Raw genomic sequence first — 24,402 nt, 5'->3', positions numbered from 1 at the left:
TTTTTCACTTGTAGGCACATATTTCAGGTCCCTACAATATAAACTTAAATTTTATATTAAGAAATGTGTGAATGTTAATCAAAAAACTAAAAATGCCAAAAGTCCTGTATTTTGTTTGGTTACTTATGGTTAAAATTAGGGCTGGGTATGGATCAAAAGTATCATCGCTGTGATTACGGTTTTTCCCACAGAAATGAATGTAGAGTACCCATAAAGATATGAATTCAAAACGTGTGTGTGTGTCTGTGTGCGTTTGCGCGTGCGCGAGCACACACACACACACACACACACACACACACACACACACACGCGGCCTTCCTGCCCCGCCCTGCCCGAAGCTCCACATCCGCCCCCCAACGGATGTTTGCGTGTGGCGCTCGGGATAGACGCTGTAGCTCGCTCTCGCGCTCAAGTATATTACGAGGTATTTTATATTTATATATTCTTTTCTTTCAATACTGATGTTGCTGTGTGTTTTTCTGCTGTTCTTTTGTTCTGCTTGTCCGTGCTGTCGTCGCTAACAGGGACAAGTTCATCGTAAAAAGGTGTATTTTGGTTTTTTGACAGTGTGCCTGGTGCTTACTTGGTTAGCTGCAGCCCCGCACGGCTACCCAGCGGCTTATATATGAGTATATGTATGTATGTATGTATGTATGTATATATGTATGTAAATCGCCCGTAAGACCGGCGTGTTTCGGCCGCGCATCACACGCGAAGCACCTACACGAAGCTCTGTGAGGGCAGGCGCCTCAGGGACGGTGCTAGCTGCCCTAACCCGGATCGCTGTAGTCTGCTCCGGCGCAGCCGCATCCCCGCGTCACCTCGTCCTGTTATAACTTGTATTTTAATAGCGCCTTTTAACAGAACTGACGGTCGTCTGGCGTTTCCGACGTGTACACGGTATGATTGCTCTTTCAGCTATTGGTCAGCCCTAATATGAAGACCAAAGCTCTTTGTCGGTGTCGTCTTGGTAACACTAATCAATCAATCAATAATAATAATAATAATAATAATAATAATAATAATAATAATAATAATACAGCCAGATAACTCATAATTTCAGTGATAGGAAAAATACGTTGCATTTCTGCGATATAGGGGTCCGTCGTACATGAAGTACATTCTTTGGGACCTCGGTTAATATCGATGTAGCTTCTATAACAAATATGTATCTAAATGAAATTGCAGCTTTGAAAATCATTTAAGGTAGTGGTCCATCGTTTTTGTTTTTAGTACTACTGACATGTTGCATGTAATGAGTTTTAAGAAAGAGTTATGTAACCCTGGCTGTCGTGCTTGTTTATGTGGGTTATTAATAAAGGGAGATAGTGTGTTGCTGGTTAACGCGTGAGATGGTGCTCGATCAGAGTGTAGGGCGATTTTTTTCCAGCATATGCGTATTAAGCTTATTAGGGCAAGATGGATAACTTGCCGTTTATAACGACTAAAGGTATCTTTTGGAAATAAACGAGAAAAAATAAATTAGTATGTAGTATTGCATGTGATTTTTATGCCTGATAACATACCAAGCGAGCTCAAACGTGCCCCGAGAAATGCCATTGGATCACAGTATTACAGGCATTTTAGTGAGTTGCATATTCTCATCCAGACATTATATACATATACGTGTTTCTGCTGTGCTCGGTTTTTAAATGCAAAATGACTTTTATTCCGTTTTAGCTTGATATATCTTTGTTGATAAATACTTAATATATAATAGGTTTTTTATTCTGAGTAACACCGCTTCCCATTACCGAAAATTAAACTTGAGCTTTATGGACATATGTGGATTTTCTGCTATACGTCATACACAAATGTTTATGGCAATATTATGACATAAACACCTGTAGTCCTGAGACTATTGACAAGAACAATCAAATGATGCTGCCCTTCTCCATATGTTGATGTGGGGATGACTAATGTGTTTCAAAATTGATAACAAAAGCATGTTCATGTTCCATGAAATTAATACTAATTTTATCTAAATTAATACTAAATTAAATTAATTATACTAAAATAATTCTAACTTAATGTTAGTACCTATTAACCTTTGGCATATGACATGCCTTAGGGTTATATGATTGTCATCTTGCTGTGGTTTATCGCATTGCAAATTCCACTAATTAAGTGTTTAATATTACAACATAGGTTTTTCTGGCACAGGTATTGCCCACGTGTGTGCCACTTCAGAGTGGCATTGTGGGTAATGGCTTCAGACCTACTAGTTGACCTCACAGATGACCTGAAGGAAGAGGGGAACTTGGACCAGCTGAAGCTGTCAGCTGAGGAATGGCTCCGAGAGGAATCGGAAGACAGGAGCACGTCCAGTACGTTCTCCACAGGGTCACTGCTGTACAGTATCTCATAGATAATGGGGAAGAACAGCATAATAGTGTTTTAAAAATGTCTCACTTTGTCTTTTAATGCTATATTGGTAGCTGGTTGCCTGCAAAATGTTCTGCCTATGATGTAATAATTACTGCCTTGCTTAGCTTTTGTTTTAAGTATCCGTGTAAGATCAGGACTCTCAGCCCTGGAAATGAGGAGTTAGTGGTGATGCAGTGAAACACAGAATTTGTCAAGATTTTACCAAAAGCCATAGGGTAGTGAGAGCAAGATAACAAGTTATTGTGTTCTGTGAGTAAAGGAAACAATAAGCACAGTGTAAGACATAAAGTCTGTGGTAGTTTTTCGTAGGGAGGAGTGAGTAGCATGAGAGTGAGTGCTCTGGGTGAGCCTGACTGTGATGTACGGGCTGTGCCTGACGTGAGGGTGACTCACGGAGTCATGGTTTGATCCAGGCCTTACGACCACGTCATGGCTTTAGGTGTGGTGTTAAGCTGTGAGAGGAGCAGCGAGTAAAGTGATATGCTTGATTTCAGTTGCCGTAAGATGTCGTAAGCACTGTAAGATGCTATGCATTGTTATCCGACACAGAAAACAACATCTCCAGTGAACAAGGGGGCAGTGCATTGCTACAGTGGGACGACCCTTACTACGATATTGCCAGACACCAAATTGTGGAGGTGGCAGGTAAAGTCGCAGTGTGTGTCTATGTGTGTGTGTGTGCCTGTGTACGTGTGTGTGTCTACACTCAGTGGACAGTGTATTAGGTAAGAGTTATAATTAATGCCTGCAGTGTGTTCCCACAAGCAGTCACATGACTGCAACTCAGTCGATGCAGCATGCACACTGGGTCATGGGGTTCGGTTACTGTTCATCAGGGCTTTAAAACGGGCAGTAGGTGTGTTTTAAGTGAGTTTTATTGCGTTGTTATGGTTGGTTAGTTGTATTGGTGCCAGACTTGATGTTTCCAGCATCTCAGAAACGGCTTTTCACACACTACAGTGCCTGGAGTGTACAGAGCATTATGTGTTAAACAAAAAAAGATCCAGTAGTTCAGAGGACAGAAACACCTTCTTAATGAGTGCCGTCATGCTCTTATTACATATACTTCTGATGTTTCTGATGAATTGCTGCATGGTTATTTAAAAATGAGGAAGGGCTGGAGTAAATGGGAACCTCATGGCACTGCTTCCTGGACAAACAGAAATAAATTACTCGCCTTGTGTAATTAAAACGTTGCTTCGGTTTAACAATGCTCACTGACAACCGCTGCTTCACAGAGGAGCGCAATGTCAGAAAGACTGCCTCTGCAATGGCCACCCCAGTCCTAATGGTTCCACGTATGGAGCATGACAGGAATCTACACTCACCTAAAGGATTATTAGGAACACCTGTTCAATTTCTCATTAATTCAATTATCTAATCAACCAATCACATGGCAGTTGCTTCAATGCATTTAGGGGTGTGGTTCTGGTCAAGACAATCTCCTGAACTCCAAACTGAATGTCAGAATGGGAAAGAAAGGTGATTTAAGCAATTTTGAGCGTGGCATGGTTCTTGGTGCCAGAGGGGCCGGTCTGAGTATTTCACAATCTGCTCAGTTACTGGGATTTTCACGCACAACCATTTCTAGGGTTTACAAAGAATGGTGTGCAAAGGGAAAAACATCCAGTATGCGGCAGTCCTGTGGGCGAAAATGCCTTGTTGATGCTAGAGGTCAGAGGATAATGGGCCGACTGATTCAAGCTGATAGAAGAGCAACTTTGACTGAAATAACCACTCGTTACAACCGAGGTATGCAGCAAAGCATTTGTGAAGCCACAACACGCGCAACTTTGAGGCGGATGGGCTACAACAGCAGAAGACCCCACCGGGTACCACTCATCTCCACTACAAATAGGAAAAAGAGGCTACAATTTGCACGAGCTCACCAAAATTGGACAGTTGAAGACTGGAAAAATGTTGCCTGGTCTGATGAGTCTCGATTTCTGTTGAGACATTCAAATGGTAGAGTCAGAATTTGGCGTAAATAGAATGAGAACATGGATCCATCATGCCTTGTTACCACTGTGCAGGCTGGTGGTGGTGGTGGTGTAATGGTGTGGAGGATGTTTTCTTGGCACACTTTAGGCCCCTTAGTGCCAATTGGGCATCGTTTAAATGCCACGGCCTACCTGAGCATTGTTTCTGACCATGTCCATCCCTTTATGACCACCATGTACCCATCCTCTGATGACTACTTCCAGCAGGATAATGCACCATGTCACAAAGCTCGAATTATTTCAAATTGGTTTCTTGAACATGACAATAAGTTTACTGTACTAAAATGGCCCCCACAGTCACCAGATCTCAACCCAATAGAGCATCTTTGGGATGTGGTGGAACGGGAGCTTCGTGCCCTGGATGTGCATCCCACAAATCTCCATCAACTGCAAGATGCTATCCTATCAATATGGGCCAACATTTCTAAAGAATGCTTTCAGCACCTTGTTGAATCAATGCCATGTAGAATTAAGGCAGTTCTGAAGGCGAAAGGGGGTCAAACACCGTATTAGTATGGTGTTCCTAATAATCCTTTAGGTGAGTGTATAATGAATGAAGATTTTAAAGGAAAGGAACATATCCTGTATCATACAGTTATATATTATACTATTGACATAGAGGGGTTAGCCACTTTGCTAAATGGAGATATATAAGGTTGGAATGTGGTCTCCTTTGAGTACTGGCTACGGTGCGCTAGGCCTTGCTGCTTATACCGTATTTCTGTTTTGTGCAAAGGTGATGATAACTATGGCAGGAAGGTCATCCTGTTCAATGCCTGCCGTATGCCCCCTTGCCATGAGCTGAACCACCACAGCCTGCTGAAGTGGGTGTTTGGTATACATGAAATTGACCCTCTCGGTCACTCAAATCTGTTCTTCCATGTCATTCACTTTAATGTTGATCTTGAGGAACTACAGAGTTCCACTAAGCATTTTGAATTTGCATTGTATGTCACCTTGCTCTTCCTGTCTATTTTGAGAGCCCTATGCATACTTTTTGAGTAAAATACGTTGAAACGTTGGAGATGTTGAAGTGGTATTCATGGAAAAGTTGTTCATTGTCATGGGAAAACGCCAGATGTGTGCTAAAGCTCATCCTGTGTAACCCTCTGTCCGACTCCCTTTTAGCTATCTGAAGCACACTCTGGACCAGTATGTGGAGAGTGATTACACTCTCATCTACTTTCACTACGGCCTCACCAAAGAGAACAAGCCCTCATTAGGCTGGCTCAAAGATGCTTACCGGGAATTTGACAGGAAGTAAGATTACTTCATTTCCTGTTGGATATCACACAAGGGTACTACAGGAGGATGCATGTTAAATTGTATTAGTCAAAAATGCCTTTTGTACCATTATCCATATTTGTGGAGTTGTAATAATTTAGCAGCAAATGCGAGCAGGATGTGTTTAACAATTTTTAGCTATATTATTATTGTCTTTTTTAATTTGGCATAAAAAGAGTAGCACACTAAGCATTCAATCCCTGATGCAGATATAAGAAGAACATCAAGGCTCTGTATATCGTGCACCCAACCATGTTAATCAGGACCCTGTTTTTCCTCTTCAAGCCATTGATCAGGTACCCAATCCAGCACAGTCCTGAAATGAATGAAAATGAAAGTATGAATGAAATGAAAGTATGGGCACACATGCAGTCAGGTCTGTCCATTCTTCTGCCAAAACTAAAGTTAAATTATCGACTTTTCCAATGAACTGCCAGACTGAGCATTTCTTGTAAGAAATTATATTCCCTCGCACCCAGAATCAGCCAAATAGCATACTTTTTCTTTAACAGTTTTAAGTTTGGACGCAAGATCAACTATGTCAACTACCTGAGTGAGCTTCAAGACATCGTTAAGTGTGAGCAGTTGGTGATACCGGACGTTGTCAGACAGTAAGAACCTGCTTTGTTATTGCCAAGTTTTGTTAGACCTAATTCTGAAGCTTCTGTTTTCTAAGTCAGGGGGCTCAGTGGGTTGCACTGTCACTTCACACACACCCGCACCCTTCCTCCCACAACCTGGTACTGGATGAAGGAATATAAGGTGGATTGATAGATGGGTAGATTCACAATACGTAATGGGCATTATCCTGGAAAGCAAAGTCCACATATCTCAGAGCACTCATGTATTTGCATTTGTAGAACCACAATAATTTAATTATTTTTAATGGTTAAAAAAAACCTAGTACTACGTTTTTTTTTGTTGTTGTACGGCATTGAGAATACAACTTTGGCTTGGATGTTTGTATCTTATGTGTAATTTCAGTTGTTCTGTCTTCAGTTTAAGATTTTCCTCCGACTCTTACTAGGTATGACGAGAAGATCAGAGCCTCACTGAAGCCAGCCAATCAGGGCTCTCAGCTTGCCACACCCTCGGCCCCTCTTCCTCACCAGCAGTTTGGAGTCCCTCTCTCTCTGTGAGTGTCTGTTCAGTTTCGGGCTCCGGCCTGGCTGGGCTTGAGTCCCACTGTCTCCTTGTACGACTGAGGTGGATTTGGACTGTTTTGTTGACGTGTATGTTTCCCGGGTGAAGGCTGAGTGAGAGGAATGCGGATAAAGAGGGGATTCCACTGGTGATGCAAGAGACAGTTGCTTTCTTAAAGGAGTGTGGTGAGTTTGCCGCACCATCGCACACGCTTTCACACAGAGAGATGATATTAAGTTCGGCTGTGAATGTGGTGGGACGTCCATATGCAGCCCCAGTCACTGTCTCCCTGCCCATTGCCTTTACACCTTCTCCCCCTGCAATGTGCCAGGCCTACAAATAGAGGGAATCTTCCGCAGAGCTGCCAACGTGACCCTTGTGAAAAGCATACAGAACAGATATAATTCAGGTGAGTAACTTACAGCTGCAAACATGCCACAGTGGAAAGTGACGACACAGTAAGTCCCTAAGATAGGGACCTGATCTATTCAGAGTGGGTTTGCGAGTCCCACAAAGTTAGCGTGAGCATACAGCTGATGATGCTCCAACTCCTAACCCTCAGCTCCTATCGAAAACGTGCACACGAACAGCTATTTGTGCATAAGAAAAATGCTTTCAAAACTTAATATTTGTATTTTTTTGTGTTAGATGTGTGGTGTATTTTAACAAGAAACGACTGAGAATATTTTTTTATTTCCAATGTTTTTGGTCAGCTGACCCTTCTGTTTACCATTATCCAACTTGCGCGCTGCCGCGAAATTTGAAATTCTGCCACAGAATCAATCAATCAATTAATTAATTTTTGCGATTATTTAAACAATTTTTAATTTATTGGACATGCACATTTGCATCTTTGAAAAGTCACATCTGAAAGGTTAGTCTAGAGGATTTTCTTTCATAAACTCATTTATATACCATTTTGTAGATGTGGCTTATCGTAACTCCATTAAATTTGCCAAGATGGGGTATATAACTTTCTAAATTAACATATATACGTATATATCTGTCTAGTCCTAATTCACTCTGCTCTTGTCATGCAGGAGAGGTTGTTGACTTACATGAGCTGGCCGATGTCCATCTTGCTGCTGTCATCCTCAAGACGTTCCTCAGGGAGCTGCCTGAACCTATCCTCACATACCAGCTGTACAATGATGTAGTCAACTTCTCCAGTAAGGTTTTTTAAACCTGGCCTGTTGTTTGCCAGTCAGGCAGTGTCACCTCCTCTGTAGGATGCTATTTAGGAATATATCTCAAACACAAAGTATTCACAATGCATCCTGCTGGCAAGTATTTTGGATTTCATGTTAGCTCACTATATTATGAAACCAATAAAACAGGGTGGCACTAGCCCTGCCTTCATTGCTTTGGTTTGAGTGATTCAGTTATTCTTGTGATGCCAGTCTGGTTAACGTTTACAGGGTAATTATCATTGCAGGTTACCATTCACACACACAATTGGAAGTATTAAAACACCTGCACAGGCCAGACGTTGTAACCTTCGGTCCTGTCTGCTACTGTACATACTTTGCATTTTTAGTGATTAGTTGTCATTGTTGACATACCACAGCACACAGTGCACAACAACGAAATGTGTTCTCTGCGTTTAACCCATATGTGACATAGCAGGGGGCAGCTAATTCAGCACCCGGGGAGCAGTGCTTGGGGGTGGTACCTTGCTCAGGGCACCTCAGTGGTGCCCTGCTGGTCGGGGATTCGATCCTGCAATCTTTCAATTACAAGTGTGCTCCCCTAACCATTAAGCTACCACTGCATTGAACTATTAAAGCAGGAACAGAAGTGATGGCTCCCAGTACTTGCTGGTTGTTAGAAAATAACACAGAATTACAAGAAATAGTCAGAATTCTGAGATAAATGTGTTTTTTTTTTTCTCCTACTCCAGATGCCAAAAACGGGCTTCCGTACATAACACACAATGGTTAATCTCAGTTGATATGAATTATTCATTTCCATAGTGCCATGACATTTTTTAGATTGTTTTACTTTTCTCAACTTAAAATTCATTGGATGTTTTCAAAGTGTAACCCTGCATATTGTTGCAATGCAGTTTGTCAGGTGACTTCAATCATTATCATTTGTCTTGTTTTCCAACGTTCAGATGTGGAGAACAGTTCTCAGGCTAGCGTGATCTGTGACCTGCTGAAGACGCTGCCCAAGGAGAACTACACAGCTCTCAAGTTCCTTATACAATTTCTGGTACAGGTATGAACTCTCCATGCGGGACAGTTGCTGTACATTTTCATAGCCCTATAACTGAAGAACTGTCACTTACCTCTTGGCTTCCTCAAAGTGAATACATGACTTACCATGTCTTACACACGTAATGGACAGGCAGCAGCTAGATGTCCAGAATGAAACATGCTGGACTTGGTTGATGATCTACTTGCTTTGCAGCTCCAGTACATGATTCCTGACTTGCATGTGACCTTTGTAAAGTATCATGACCTTTTTCCCTTGCAAAAAAGGTGGAATATTATGGGGTCTTAGTAACAGCTTTTAAATTTTTTTTTTTACCTTTCATTACCTACCTGTCAGGTAGTTGGTTGCAGGACTAATTAGGAATCAGAATCCTTTAATGTTTGCATTTTCAACCTGTTATTTTAACCAATACCTGGTTCTGCTTCTGTCTGCTTGTTCAGAAAAAGTCTAAGGATGGCTTGTTTAAATAACCTGTGGAACTGAGCAGTGGACAATCACATGGAGCAGATCTGGTTAGCAGATAAGCATTCCTCACATTTCCTCAGGCCCACAGATGGGGACCATGAGAATGCAGTTACAGCTGCTGTGTGACCACTGGCTGTTAGGGATTGGAGGTCCTCTTGCATTACAGACATACAAACTGCGCTGAGTATGCTGAATTCCCACTGCTGTGCGTATATATATATATATATATATATATATATATTGGCCTTCTTCCCATATCCAGGTGTCTGCACAGAGTGAGGTGAACAAGATGAACAACATGAACCTGGCTGTCGTGTTTGGGCCAAACCTTATGTGGGGCCGGGACGCTGCCATGACTCTGAGTGCTATCGGACCCATTAACAACTTCACACGAATCCTGCTTGACCGGCACAGCCAGATCTTTGGCCCATAGCCAAAAAACTGGACTCGATGAAGCACTTCCTGTTTTTTTAATAGCGTCCCTCTCAACCGTCCGACCCTAAATCCAGCCCAATCACAGGTGTTGCCCCCTAGTGCCAAATGTATTAGTGTGGCTACTTGTGTAATGTTGTTACTGTACATAGAACGGAATGAGGTGGAGGCTGTATGTTACACGGACCAACGTAAGGGCTAAGGGCGAGATGAGGGAATTGGACTGCCTTTTTGTAATTGGTCCCTTCACATTCCCAAAAGATGGCTGCATTATCGCACGTGGTACATGCCATGGTTGTGCTCCTTTTAAGGTCGAGGCAATCAGCTGTTCTTGAGTGCCTCCAGTATGATACAGGTGCTCTACTCAACGAGACACGTTTATATAGAAAATGATCATAATGGTACAGTGGTACAGACTTTTACTGATTTTTATTTTTTTTACAGTACTTTGTTCTGCTAGAAATTAAGATGACCACATCTCATTTATATAATCCGTTGATTTTAAATTGCCTAATTTCCAAGTGGATAGGAAGAATTATTCTTCTATATACTGTTATAATACACTTATTTTCACAATACAGTGGTACCTCGGTTCTCGAACTCACTAGAACTCGAATTTCTTTAAAGTCGAACAAACCAGTTTGAATATCGAGTACGCGCCAGGAAATGAGTCATACTACAATGCAATTCTTACTTGAATGCCTTCTTCACAGACTGGACAATTAACCAAATAAAGCAGCGCAACATTACAGTAACTAACAATAAATAAACCACTAACTTACGTGTACTATTAGAGCATTTATGTCATTTATTTAAACTTTATTTTACCAGGTAAATTAACTGAAAACCAGTTCTCACTGCTTTACGTGATATTCGGGAGAAATAGATTACGCATCGGAACTGCCTGGGATACAAACGTCATGCGTGTAACTAAACTCTTCAGCCAATAAGGGCAAAGGTGTGTCGTCATGGAGGCGGTTCCAGTTTGTGCAGCCGGGTGAGAGGTCGCACTGCATCTAACCGTAATGCATTGCTTTAAGCCAGCGCTATAAGCAAGTCGAACGCACCCAATGACCGGACTGGGGAAACAAACTGAAACGCGGACTTAATACAGAGGACTAATGACAACAACCAGAAACAGTTGATCACATGGGGATCCCACACGAGGTTAACGAGGGGGCGTAGCACACGGAAGGAGCGGATGATCGGGGCAGGACAGGGCTGGTGTTGGGATAAGATCTTTATTGTTTTGGAAGCCATTAAGAAAAAAAATGCTGCTCTTGTTTTATCCTGTTCATTTTGTTTTTAAATGCTTAAAAAAAAAAAAAAACATTTAGGTGTAATTTTGGGGGGCCGGGAACCAATTCATTGGTTTTCCATTATTTCTTATGGTAAAAATTCGATCAGAACTCAAACTTTTTAGGAATTGATCCGGAGTCCTGAACGGATTAAGTTTGAGAACCGAGGTACTACTGTATTCTGTAAAGCGAAATTTAGTTTGTGCTCAGTATTTTGATTTGATTCATTATGGAAAATAACCATTTCCTCAGATCATGACATTTCAAAACATGAAAACGGAAGTGCAATGAAACTTGAATAAAATCTGACGCTGTTTTATTTAGCGCTTTCATGGTAATTTTTTCTGCACATTGCATAAAAATATTGTACTCAGTATCTTTTTAGTGATTTATTTTCCAAATGGATCCAGACCTACCCAACACATCAGCAGCTAAAAAAAAGCACAAATTCAAAAGTTAAATATTTCAGCTTGTAGATTAATGGTCTGAAACAATTACACAGTTTAAAAAGTCGTGGTATTCACCAGACCACATCTTCTGGGTAAATCAGACAGGGCAGAATTTCAGGATCCACTCTATTTTGTCACCTTTGTCATTTTCTGGTTTCAAAGGACATTAGAGTTCACCGTGCCACCTTAGGTGCTGCAATGTGTAACTTTGCCATCATCCAACTAGTGAATCACATCTGTCAGGTGTTATGCGCCAGTTCAGATGTATTCTGTGTGTTACAGGCATATTGATGGTTGTGGGCTGAGTTCTGTACACGCCTTCTGGCATGGTGCAGTACATGTCAGCCACTTGCTTTTCCCCTTTCTCCAGAGGCACATATTTCATGTACAATAGCTGCTTAATTGGCAGGAAAGGCAGTTGGGCTAGTTTTGTTTCGTGCTTGTGAAGTGCAGAGATGGAACCTTTCAGTTGAATGGTGCACATGTATGGTCATAATCTTTTGGCAAAGTTGACTTGCAGTCCCAGTTTGCTTTCAGCTCATGCATAGCAGACAGCCTAAATCTGTCAAGGTCCTACCAGGGACTGGTTTAAGTTGGATACATTTCTGTATTAATTGGATGAGTCTAAATAGTTGTTTTAGTGTTTTTTTTTTTTTTTTTGCACTTTTCCATGTGCCAAAGTGTTCACTTCTGTACTTATGAATTAATGTTCATTATATGGTTTTGTTTGAATCACTTTTTAAAGCTTTATTTCTTTTGATGTTTTTGCCTCTTACTACTTTTGATATCCAGTGTTCTGTGCAACGGGGAAATGGTGAATTTGTCTTTCTAGAAGCTACCTAACTTGTGTGTGTGCCTTGTTCAGCCTTGTGCATCCTACCCTCAAACACTCCATTTTAGCTACCTGAACTCTCCAGATGTAAGCCATGCTGTTTTCTATTTGCTACAGTGGAAATGAAATGCTGTGGTTTTTTCCCCTCCCAAAAGACCTCATTCTAATGTGGTGTTTTACTGCGGTCTTGTTTCTTAAGGCTCAGGAGTTTTTATATTACCTGTCAAAAGTGCGAACTATAATAAATTGTACTATACAGTGACAGTATGTTTGCTCTTTCCTCGTATATAAAGTGTTTAATTTTGACAGTCTGCAAACTTGGTTTTATATAGTCTACATTTAGCTACGTTTAAAGGTTTAAGGCTTTAATCATATTAATGAAAAACTAGTATTCATAAAGTTACATTACCATAAGAAGAGACTGCGTAAACATGGCACTTTAAACACACAGATGAAAGGAAGGAACAGATATTCCCGGGGTGGAGACTGAACAAAAACAGTTGACTGTTTCAGTGTAAACAAGGGAAAATAAGAGAGCAGGTGTTAGGTCAGGGAATGGCTGCGCCAGGCTGTAATGACAGAAAAACAGAGCTCAGTCTTATAGGATTGGTCATGAATGTTACTTACATTGTGCCATGAAACTCCACCATAGTCCTTTTTTGTACAATTGGACACCAACAATTGCAAATACAAAAAAAGGTGGAACAGCAATGCCTCATTCAATAGAAACTGTCCACACGTCATATTTTTAAAAAGTATCCTTCATAATAATAAACTTAATACACTGATCAGCCATAAACTACTAACTTAAAACTACTAACAGGTGAATGAGTATCATTGATTCTCATCACAATGGCACCTGTCAAGGATACCATTATATATCAGGCAAGTGAACAGTCCATTATAGAAGTTGATGTGTTGGAAGCAGGAAAAATGGGCAAAAGTACAGACCTGAGTGACTTTGACAAAGGCCAAGCCGTGATGGCTAGATGTCTAGATGTCTGGGTCCGAGCATCTCCAAAACTGCAGTGGTTAGTACTTATCAAAAGTGATCAAATGAAGGCCAACTGGGAAACCAGCAACGGGGTCATGGGTGCCCAAGGCCCATTACCCCAGTGATGTAATCTCTCCAGCGTGTCCTAGGTCTGCCCCGGGATGCCCAAAGCACCTCCCCAGGGGGGCGTCCAGGAGGCATCCTAGATAAATGCCCTAACCACCTCTGCTGGCTCCTTTCAATGCGGAGGAGCAGCGGCTCTACTTTGAGCTCCTCTTGAATGTCTGAGCTCCTCACCCTCTCTCTAAGGCTGAGCCCAAACACCCTGCAAAGGAAACTCATGTCTGCTACTTGTACCTGCAATCTTATTCTTTTGGTTACTACCCAAGGCTTGTTTCCATAGGTGAGGGTAGGAACATAGACTGACTGGTAAATCGATAGCTTCACCTTCCTGCTCAGCTCTTTATCATGACAGAACGATACAATGCCCACATAACTCCAGACGCTGCACCAATGCACCTGTCGATCTCCTGCTCCCTGCTTCCGTCACTCATGAACAAAATCCCAAGATTCTCAAACGCCTCTGCTTGAGGCAATAACCCATCCCCCATCAGGACTGAGCAAACTGCCCTTCTCTGGTTGAGAACCATGGCCTCAGACTTGGAGGTGCTGATCTTTATCCCCGCTGATCCTTATCCCCGCAACTTCACACTCAGCTGCAAACTGCCCCTGTGTATGTGCAGGTCACCCCCAGTGAAGCTAACAGGATCACATTGTCTGCAAAAAGCAAAAATGTGATCCTGACACCCCCGAACTGGACCCTCTCTGCTCCTTTGATATACCTAAAATTTCTGACTTAGTGCTGGCAATGTAAACCAAGTTCTTGCTCAGGTAATATAGGGACCTGATGACTCTAATAAGAGACCCCATACCCCTTACTCCAGAAGCACCCCCCACAGACACGGTCCTGTCTTTTCCCAAGTCCACAAAACACATATAAACTGACCGGGCAAACTCCCATGAACCCACCAGTATCCTTGTGAGGGTGAAGATTTGGTCCAGCATTCTGCAATCAGGACGGAATCCGCATTGCTTCTCTTGGATCTGAGGTTTAAGCAACAGATGGAATCTCTTTTCGAGTATTGCCACAGAGGCAGAGGAGTGCTGAAACATCTTCTGGTCCCCTTTATTAAAGGCTGGGACCACCTTTGGATTGGCAGACTTGAGTGGTGATTACTTTTCAGTCAATAAAACTATATAATAAGTATATATAGTTTCATATAATTTACATCACCTTTCATACATTCTTTTTTTCTGAAAAAAAAATTAAGGGTGTGGACCTAATTAAACTGGCTTAACTGCACTTTAAGGTCAGTGACACAGCAACAAAGCAATCTATATTATTGTTCAGATGTCTTACAGTAACCCAACTCAATGGTTTCCCTTAAGAATACATGCAACCTAACTGTAGAAAGACACTTGCAATATGTTTTTTTTAAATAAACACTGGAATTTAAAATTTCAGTAAAAAAGTACATCCCAGTAAATGACTTACTTTATTCATTAAATATTTTCTTTAGCTTTATTCAGGTGTCCATTTGCCATTTCTAGAATTAACACCAGTTACAATTCTGCAGATACAGACGAAATGTCCAATATCTATTCCCTTTGCTGGGTGCTTTGGGGGGGCAGACTGGAGGCTTACATCTCTCATGCATGTAAAATCTATTACTGTCGTACATTGCTGCAACAGTTGTTTCGCTGTGCTTGTGACAGCAAATCTAAAAGGGAAGTATTTCTGTGCAGGCTGCAAAAATTCTCATTGAACAGTGTGGGTTTACTGAACTAAATTTGACACAGTAGGTGGAACCTACAATTAACGTTCCAGCATCATTTTTAAAGTAAATTTCTTGCTAACAAGTTCCTGAACACAAACCTCCATAACTCTCTTAAATGTTTATAATTGGTAGGTTCAAATTTAAACATTTCATGAATACATATTTGTACAGATGTAGTACCGATGTCTGTGTCATTCATGTACATTTATGGAAATTATGGAAGCCTGAAATCTTTGCTGAAGTTTCAGCTTGGCTTGTTAAAAAGATAAAACCAATTTTATTTTGTAGCAATTCTTTTCTTCATTTATCAGAGGTGCATAGTAACTACATGACATTTCTGTACTTCAGTCTGCATCTTCACTGCCCAGTCTGTAGCACTCCAAAATTCTCCTAAGTCAAAAACAACAGCAAAACATTCTAGGCAAATACAAGTAAACAAGAAGCAAGACTGACTAATTTGTTACAACAATAGCCATTGTTACACACGGGCTCGACACTGTGAAGGAACATTTGCACTTCCCCTCTTATATCTTGTCCATAATAGAGAACTCTTTATCAAACCATGAAGATGCTTAGGTGGTTAAATAGCTGCAAAAGTGAATATCAAACTACATATAATTTTTATTCAAAGGGATACGACAGTGTCCTTGGACACAGTATTCTGATCAATTATAAACAAATTAAGTGCAGTTTATTTTGTTTACAAAATGTTACTTTTGAAATGCAAACCACACCAATGCCCAAGTATTTTCGATAAGCCAGTAGTTATGTAAAATATACATGCAAAAAAATGACTAGATAAGATATTGTAATGTTTTTCTTCAACTCTAAGCTAATGTGTTGCTTATTTACTTTCAGTACAAAAAATGACTAGATAAGTATGGACCATTTCACTGTTGGTTTTCATCGATTTATTCACCAACCGTACTTCCGCTGTTTAGAAATGTACATGAATTAATAAAACCAGCACTTTCGCTACAACGTTTACGCCAAAATAAAACAATATATCTACGAAACTTAAATTCAGTTAAATAAATATCAAATTTAGCTATTCAAATTATATATAGTAAATATTATACTTGCATAGTTACTGTGAAAGTTACTTTGTCAGCTGTCACTATTACGTTGTTGGAAGTCGAAAGTGACGAATAGTTTTACTCACCGCTCATCAGCTGGCTTTTACTTTACGGAGGGGGATCAGACTCATATGGATGAAATCCTGCTGGTCTTTTTTAGGGAAAAGATGGAGAAGAAGCATGCCAGGTAGCAGATGATCGTATAAAGTCTGCAGCATATTCCCTGTTGTTAAATTTGCAGTAGTTAACGAAACGGTTCGCGTTTTGGTAATTAAACTTGGCTGTTGTTATATTAACCCGAAAGCTAGCCTGTTTCGTTATTTATAAGGTTAGCTTGCCAACAAACTTGCGTTTAGGTCGTGTCGTGTTTACTTCTGCGAACTGACATCCAAAATAATCGCCTAAGTGGAAAATGGCCGTACCTATAGCTATCTTGGACTGTGATCTTCTGCTACACGGTCGAGGACACAAGACCCTGGACAGGTTTGACATAGAGACCGTGTCGGATGAGTTTTTATTGACAACATTTGGCTTTCCGCGAGAATTCATCTATTTTTTGGTGGAACTTCTGGGCGACACTTTATCACGACGTACACAGAGATCGAGAGCCATCAGCCCGGACGTGCAGATCCTGGCCGCCCTCGGCTTTTACACGTCGGGGTCCTTCCAGACTCGCATGGGAGATGCTATAGGTATCAGTCAGGCATCCATGAGTCGCTGCGTTACAAACGTCACCAACGCACTGGTAGAAAAAGCTTCAGATTTCATCGGCTTTATGCGTGACGATGCCACGAAGCATCAGTCCAAAGAGGAGTTCTACAGGGTGGCCGGTATGCCCAACGTAATTGGTGTCGTAGACTGTGCTCATATCGCGATTAAAGCACCCAACAGCGAAGACTTGTCCTACATCAATAAGAAGGGCTTCCACTCCATAAACTGTCAGCTTGTATGTGATTCAAGGGGCCTTCTGCTGAGCGCCGAGACGCACTGGCCAGGTAGTTTAGATGATAGTGCAGTGTTTAAACAATCTGCCGTGAAGACTTTCTTTGAAGAACAGGAAAGTCATGAAGGATGGTTACTGGGTAAGCATTATTACTTTTATATTCTGTAATTGTGTTACTTTACCCTTTTACCTACATTTGATGTCAGGAATACGTTTACCTAATTGTTTGATTTTTCTACTTTGAAATTCTACTCCTCACCTGTTTGTGTACAGGAGATCGCCTCTACCCCCTAAAGAAGTGGCTGATGACACCCCTCCAGTACCCAGAAACCCCTGCTGATTACCGTTACAACTTGGCTCACGTGGCCACGCACGAGATTGTGGACCGCACATTCCGAGCCATCCAGACCCGCTTTCGATGCCTGGATGGGTCCAAGGGGTACCTGCAATACTCTCCTGAAAAATGTGCTCGCATTATCTTGGCCTGCTGTGTCCTGCACAACGTATCACTGCAGTCTGGCCTTGATGCGTGGACTTTTGGGAGGACAGAGACACCGGACCAGTTGGGCGAGGGCTGTGAGCAGATAGACCTATCAGACTCCGAGGCCTTTAGAATCCGGCAGGAGCTCATCAAAAACCACTTCAGCTAGGCCCCAAGACCTGACTGTACCACATAGCCAAGCCGCAAGAAAACCAAGAGCGTCTGGCCTTGGCATTTATGAGTGTCAGAGCAATGTGAATAAACGTTTTTTGTAACTTATTAAATTTCCAGTGACTGTCAAAAACAGTTTAAGATACTATGAAGGCCTGGACTGCAGTGGGATGGGAATTGACTAATGGTTGAAAGCCAACTGCAAGCCAGTAGCAGAAAAGTATGTTGGAGAGTATATTGCGCATCTGCAACAATCTGTTTTGCAGCATAACCAAGTCAAGTAAAGGAAAACTTTGTCTCCTATCATTGAAACCAAAGTGAAAAAGATGCAAATGTTTCCAAAGTCCATGTTTATCAGATTATTTTATTACTAGTTTCCTAATGGTAGTTTGGACAATGGCCTGTTGAGCATTAACATGAAACCAGAGACATCAAAAGGGTTGATTTTGAAGTTTTATTTAGCAAAATGGTAAAATAAATAAATACAAATTGATCAAATGCTCCTAAATGTCCACTTCGTCCACCATTGTCTAAGGTATCTGCTAAACACTGCATACAAACAACATTTCAAGAGGCTCATATACCAGAGGGTGGTAAAGAAACTGCACTTCTCCAACAACGTCAGGCAAATGAAAAAGGAGATCTGTAACAAAAAGTTGAAAAAGTCAAAAATAAACATACACTCCTTTTGAAATTCATTATGTAAAAATACAAACAGTTCCTACAAGAGTATACGCAGGTTTGTGTAATAAACAATTTACACATATTTCAGCACATCAACTGTACCTCTTTATTTTCATAGAGCTACAATGCATCTCTGTTTTGTGTTTAACACAGTGGAAGAGTTTTTTTTTTTTCTTTCTGCAGACTCATGGGAAAAAAATACAATGCGTGAGGTAAGAAGCTGTAAAAAGTGTCGAACAATGGAGAAGAAGTCACAATATGATGGTGATACACCAACACCAGAAGGCCACAGTCATGAAGTGATGTATCTTTTTGGGGAGGGGGGAGGGGGGGGGCTGCAAAAGGAGTATATCGAGATGCTGGGTGATGGTGTTCACAAGCTGCTCCATATGGAAACCTTTCCGCGGATATGCAACAGATTCCCTCAAAATCCAGATGGTCCTAAAACGCTGTGCCATCCTGCTCTGGCCTGCTACCTCGGCATTTGGCCAATGGGCACGAGCTGCCAAAACTATTGTGATTTGTGGTTAGTGAGGCGAGGTATATTGTAGCCAACATGAGAAGGGTATACAAAGCAAAAGGTCCCGTTTCCTTAAAATCCTGGATTTCCTACTCTGACTTGAAGCTGAAGTAGAAATTTAGTGTAAATAAAATAAAATAAAATTGAATTGGCATGTATTAAAATGCATATAAAAGGATTCTAAACAGCAGAATGCACATCAAGATATCTTTGGATATATCCATTTTAGATAAATGAATACTTGTTCAATGCGTGGCTTGTATGGTCAGGTTGTTTCTCTCTTCCCACAATGCAAATATAAAATGTGTTCTACATGTGCCTCAAAGCCAGTGGCTTTCCTCCTCCACCACACTTCAAAATGCAAGTTGAAAAGCATCCAGCATCTCACACCTAAAGGTAAGAGTAAATCTGAGATTAGTTCATCCTGCTTTAGATTTGAGCTCCACTTGCTGTTACTCTTATTTGAAGTTTAAATTCTACACTGATCATGGCCTGCAAATGTTTTATATACATTGTTTAATGCAAAACATATTTACCTTTCCTTGAAGTGCCGGTCTCTATAATAAAATCATATTCATAAAGTTACAAAATTCTGGCAAAAGACTGCTAGTCCAATTGCCAACCTTAAACTTCGTAGTCAGCGTGGTTTTACTTAACATGTATATTAACACAAGTGTACTTGAAAAGCTATATTAACTATAAGTAAGATTATATTTTGCTGGAACAAATAAACTGCAAAGATGCACAAGCAGCAAGAAAGTTTCCAGCTAGGAGCCTGTGTAATTCCTGCATTTTAGGCATTTTGTTTTGCGTTTGGACATAAAAAGGAATAAAACAAAACTCTTTGAACTAAGACATGTTAATGAAACCTCTTGTGTTTGGTGCAATTGCATCCTTTTAACTAGCATTTTAAAGTACTGTGTCTAGCCAAGTAGAAACCACTTTCCCCAGGCTGTACTACCAGATGCTGGTTTTTAATACCCCAGTTAGAGGTAAGAATCATTTCGTCAAATATTCCAGTGACACTACACTCAAATATTTACCACTTAACAGCCCAGATTACAAACACATAAACCCCGTAAAAACTTCCCCCTTTGATTGTTGACATGTTCCCCATTTACACATTTGAATTACTTAAAACTTTGTGCAAAAAGTCCATTATTGGTAGATATATTTCAAGAATGAACCAAATCAACACATCACTCCCGACACAGACAACAGAATATGACCCACAATACTTGAACACACTACAATTGTTAAAGACGAGAATTAAGCTCTTAAGGCGAATGCTATACAGTTTGTTTTCAGATGTCCACCCCCCAGACCACATAAACAAAGCCACATATACCAGACATGACTAACAGATTCACACCATTGGGTTCAGCTGGGAGCATCCTTGTCACGATTCCTAACCTATTATTTTTTTTTTTATATCTTTTTTTTAAAGACCAGCTTGTGTCGGAGAATCTGTGCTTGTGCTTTGTATCCAATCTTTTCTTAATGAAAGAATGAACAATCTGCTTAACCGGGGCAGGGGTGAAATGGTGGACACAAAACGAATGACAGAAAAACTTTTTTCCCCCTTTTTTTTTTTTGTTGAAGAGATATGGACATTATGTACAAAGCTAAACTAGGGCCACAGTGCAGAGACAGGATGGGACGGTGTTTTAACACGTGATCATATACATACGAAAACAGGCTCAGAAACAGCAGCACTGTGTAAAATAAAGCATACCGTAATATTATGTGGAGAACAGCACTCTCCAGTTATGTAGAAATGGGTACAGGTACTTACAGAGGTTATCTGTACATGAATGAGGGTCGGTTAGCACTTCTGCGGAAGCAGTACTATGGTCAGCGCCAGACGCAGAGAGGAAAGGAGCTTCAAATGACATGGAACCACAGATGGGGAGCGGCTTAAAAACGATTCCATATTTACACCTAGACCTGAGTTTATGCCTGAATCTTTGATATGGGGCACAGGCCATACAAAACAATGTCATTCTGTTTCATCATAGATTGGATTTTATCTGGATGAATTTTGTCTTTTGATGGACAGTTAATACAAATGGATAATAATCATTTTCCCTGTAATAAGATAGCAGGAATGTGCTTCGGTGTTTTCAGAATCTTGGGGGGGGGGGAAAAATAAAAAAATTATTTGTGTTGAAGGATCTATGTGCAAAGTCAACTGATCTCAAGTGACTTTTAGAAGAAGCTACTTTCTGTTAATGCATCTTCCTACTTTTAAATATGTCCTGTCAGAAGCCAGGCCTCTGCATCTGACTGATGACATTTCCACACGGGGGAACTGAGAAATTGCAAATATCAATTATCGTATACGGTGCAGAAACTGCATCTTCAGCAGACTGTCACGCAGTCTCCACGAAGGGCCAGACCATGCCGCTACTCTCCAAGCTCCTAGCTTAGTGTTTGTTACACGTCTCTCGCTAGAGAGCACTGGAGCAGATTTCAGCAGCTCCTCTCCCACCGAACTCAATGCTCAGTCACTTGTGGTTACAGTGATTCAGAGAAGATGCAACATTCATTAACTTTACAGACAGCACCTCTTCTTTGTATCTGCATGCTACAGATTATGGACAATGGGGATGAAGAATGAGTAGCATTTCATCTGAAAACAACACCTGATTTGTTCTTAGCGTGACGATCCTCCATTCTGACTTATGGTCATGTTTGAATATGGTTATGGATACTCCTTTCACCCCCTTCAACATTAACCACTGTCAATAACAACGGGGTAAGTAATTTTAGGGACATGTTCTGGACAAACCTTGCAAAAAGGTTCTGGCCTTTTTACAGCAATTTTACAATGAGCAATACACAATAACACTTTATATAAAAAGGACTATGCACATATCAAATAAAGAATTTTTCTGTATAGACCTTTAAACTGCATTTGTTTGTAATGCTTAGAATCGGATTCATTGTTCAACAAATTTGTGCTTTCAGTTCTGGGTTCCGTCTTCACTTATCCTGGGATTTACAACAAATAATTGTTTATTTTTTTCTTTTACCTCGTACCTTTGTACACACATTTAATGGATAAACAAGGTGCGAAACTCGAGCCTGTTTAAACCGACTTTTTTTTTGCCATCTACTGATGAACAGAGAGACCTCCCTGCTTAATTTTGATATGATAGCATTTTGGCAGTTCAGAATTCAACACAGCCATGTAACCCTAAATATAACCTCAAAAAAAGAAAATTTAAAGAAACTATTCCAACTATTACACCTTTTATTAGAAATGATTGTTTTATGAAACAGAAAAGCACTTTAAAGATTTTTTTTTCTGAACATGAGGAAGACCTGAATCTTTTTTTAATATATATATATATATAAAAAGAATACTTCCCAGAAATAAGTTGTGTTTTGAGATTGCATTTTTGCAGGTTCACCAAGAGGCTGACACTCGGACTTGAACACTTCCGGATGGACCAGTGCGGCTGTTTTCGGACGGCTTTCCGAGGCGAGATCCCACATCCAGTTTCAGTCCCGCTGGGCCTGGGCGCCTGTCTACAGCAGGTGGTAGCTGTGGTGGGCGATGCCAGTGCTCGTGCCTGAGGCATCACCCCTGCCCCCCCCCCACTGCCCTCTTCCTCAGGCCACCCACAGCACCGCTCATTTTCAGGAGGGCTCAGTCCAGTAGAGAGAGAGGAGGTGAGATGATTTTGGGGGCATTTGGCTGTGTTTTCAACCAAAGTCAAATTCCGAATGCAGTGACACTCAGTCTCACACAGATGGACGGACGAGAGACACACACAAAAAAAGAAAGTTATAAAAAAAAATAATAATAATAAAAAAAAAAAAAGACGACACACACCACTGATGACTTGGACTTGTGGACGAATACTGCAATTTCCCCATACTCCCAGTAAGCCTGTTCCTGGTTTCCTGTGCTGCTGTCCTTTGGGTTTAAGGTTCATTTCCATCCATGCTGGAGACATACGAGCAGGGTCTCACGGCAAGCACACAGTCTTTGGACATCTGCTGACCCCACTGCCCTGGGTTCGAGACTGAGACAACACAACCTAAGAAACAATCCCCTCACGAGGCTTAGGGGCAACTGTTGCAGGCACACACTGGCGAGATGTTTTACATTATTATTCATTATTATTATTATTATTATTATTATTCATTATTATTATTTATTATTATTATTAATTTAATATGTTATTGTGACTTCTCTACAATTGATTGGCATGATGCTGGTACTATCTATTTCGGTTTCCTCCAGTTCCCGAGGCTGGCACTCTGGATGCTGATCTGCTGTCGACACACTCAAATAATACACAACAACAACGACTAAATATATATTGTATTATATATATATAATATCTATATATATATATATATATATATATATCTATATATCTATATATATATATATATATATATATATATATATATATATATCTTGATTGGCAACTGGCGGCACCTTCTGGGCTAGTGGGAGCTCTCTTTCTTCAGGGCTTTTCCTTTCTTTGGTCCCACGAGACATGCGCTATTTTGCATCGTCTGAATGGCTGTTGGGGCGTGGCACGGGAGACTGACTAGAATCTGAGGTTTTGTCGTTGTTGTTCTCGTTCCGGACGTTCTTTCCATGATCTCCTTCCTTCTCCTTCTCCTTCTCCTCCTCCTCCTCCTCCTCATTGTCTGCCCGCTGTGCGCCGTCCAGGGCGCCGCCACACTTGTCCGCCGCATCGCTGACGCGTCCTGCCTTGCCGTTTACCATCCCCGATGGCTCTGCGCTCTCAGGGCCTGGGCTCAGACTGGTGCCCTGGATGAGGCGCACCAGGGCCTTCACCTTCTCCAGCGATGCTTGCATCTCCTTCTGCTGGGACAGGATGGTGTTCTTTGTCTCCATGCACTTCTACAAAAGGGGGAGGGAAAACACAGAAATCAGACAACATTCAAAAGAACCTCAGCTGCCAGAAGGGGGCTACAAAAGGGGTGGGGCCACAGGGCCACTGGTCTCAGCTGAAAGCTGATTGGCCCCTAAAGTGCGCCTCAAAACATATCATTGGCTAATGATTAAGTTGGCACCTCTTATGCCCCCAACCTTAAAAAAAAATCCTAGAATCACCCCCTAGCTACCAGTGAGCCACTAAGGCTTAACTATTTATTCATCTTTCATATCCGTTACCCCTTCAGTCTCTCTTGCTTCTC

The 24,402-nt window shown here is 41.2% G+C and overlaps 3 protein-coding genes and 1 long non-coding RNA gene across 9 annotated transcripts in view; 2 read left to right on the top strand and 2 right to left on the bottom strand.

Annotated features, from left to right (window-relative positions):
• Positions 1-320: 320 nt before the first annotated feature.
• On the top strand, positions 321-12,770 carry arhgap1 (Rho GTPase activating protein 1). Of its 2 annotated transcripts, none has more exons than XM_023839815.2 (13): positions 321-424; positions 2,164-2,327; positions 2,938-3,033; positions 5,125-5,212; positions 5,517-5,648; positions 5,882-5,968; positions 6,185-6,283; positions 6,700-6,807; positions 6,924-7,000; positions 7,147-7,224; positions 7,856-7,984; positions 8,932-9,035; positions 9,760-12,770. In XM_023839815.2, exons 2-13 carry the CDS (start codon positions 2,207-2,209, stop codon positions 9,928-9,930), a joined length of 1,290 nt encoding a protein of 429 aa, XP_023695583.1. In that variant the 5' UTR covers positions 321-424; positions 2,164-2,206; the 3' UTR covers positions 9,931-12,770. The 2 variants fall into 2 exon arrangements, with proteins under 2 accessions (XP_023695583.1, XP_023695584.1); XM_023839816.2 differs by having other exon boundaries at positions 323-424; positions 2,149-2,327.
• A 2,300-nt stretch (positions 12,771-15,070) lies between these two features.
• On the bottom strand, positions 15,071-16,641 carry LOC111858220 (uncharacterized). The gene is made up of 2 exons (XR_002841536.2): positions 16,503-16,641; positions 15,071-15,730 (listed from the first exon to the last, which is right to left on the bottom strand). It is a non-coding gene; the product is annotated as an uncharacterized lncRNA (long non-coding RNA).
• Positions 16,508-18,509, top strand: harbi1 (harbinger transposase derived 1). The gene is made up of 2 exons (XM_023839787.2): positions 16,508-17,498; positions 17,633-18,509. The coding sequence occupies exons 1-2, from the start codon at positions 16,829-16,831 to the stop codon at positions 18,007-18,009; spliced, it is 1,047 nt and encodes a 348-aa protein (XP_023695555.1). The 5' UTR covers positions 16,508-16,828; the 3' UTR covers positions 18,010-18,509.
• LOC111858218 (PHD finger protein 21A-like) overlaps positions 18,452-24,402 on the bottom strand; it is a 53,134-nt gene continuing 47,183 nt past the window's right edge. For all 5 annotated transcript variants that reach the window (XM_023839784.2, XM_023839785.2, XM_023839781.2 and 2 more), the window contains one exon: positions 18,452-24,106. In XM_023839784.2, coding sequence (XP_023695552.1) covers positions 23,738-24,106 — 369 coding nt within the window. In that variant the 3' untranslated portion in view covers positions 18,452-23,737. The remainder of the gene's footprint in view (positions 24,107-24,402) is intronic.

This window comes from Paramormyrops kingsleyae, chromosome 11, assembly GCF_048594095.1.
Source record: "Paramormyrops kingsleyae isolate MSU_618 chromosome 11, PKINGS_0.4, whole genome shotgun sequence".
In the NCBI taxonomy this organism is placed as follows: domain Eukaryota; kingdom Metazoa; phylum Chordata; class Actinopteri; order Osteoglossiformes; family Mormyridae; genus Paramormyrops; species Paramormyrops kingsleyae.
This window is presented reverse-complemented; position numbering and strand designations above follow the sequence as displayed.

What these genes read in the sequence shown, in the direction of transcription:
- arhgap1 (XM_023839815.2), top strand. Translation starts at nt 2,207, where the DNA reads ATGGCTTCAGACCTACTAGTTGACCTCACAGATGACCTGAAGGAAGAG. An exon ending in CCAAATTGTGGAGGTGGCAG is followed by an intron (nt 3,034 to 5,124) that starts GTAAAGTCGCAG and finishes TTTTGTGCAAAG; the next exon opens with GTGATGATAACTATGGCAGG. An exon ending in AACCACCACAGCCTGCTGAA is followed by an intron (nt 5,213 to 5,516) that starts GTGGGTGTTTGG and finishes ACTCCCTTTTAG; the next exon opens with CTATCTGAAGCACACTCTGG.
- harbi1 (XM_023839787.2), top strand. Translation starts at nt 16,829, where the DNA reads ATGGCCGTACCTATAGCTATCTTGGACTGTGATCTTCTGCTACACGGT. An exon ending in TCATGAAGGATGGTTACTGG is followed by an intron (nt 17,499 to 17,632) that starts GTAAGCATTATT and finishes GTTTGTGTACAG; the next exon opens with GAGATCGCCTCTACCCCCTA.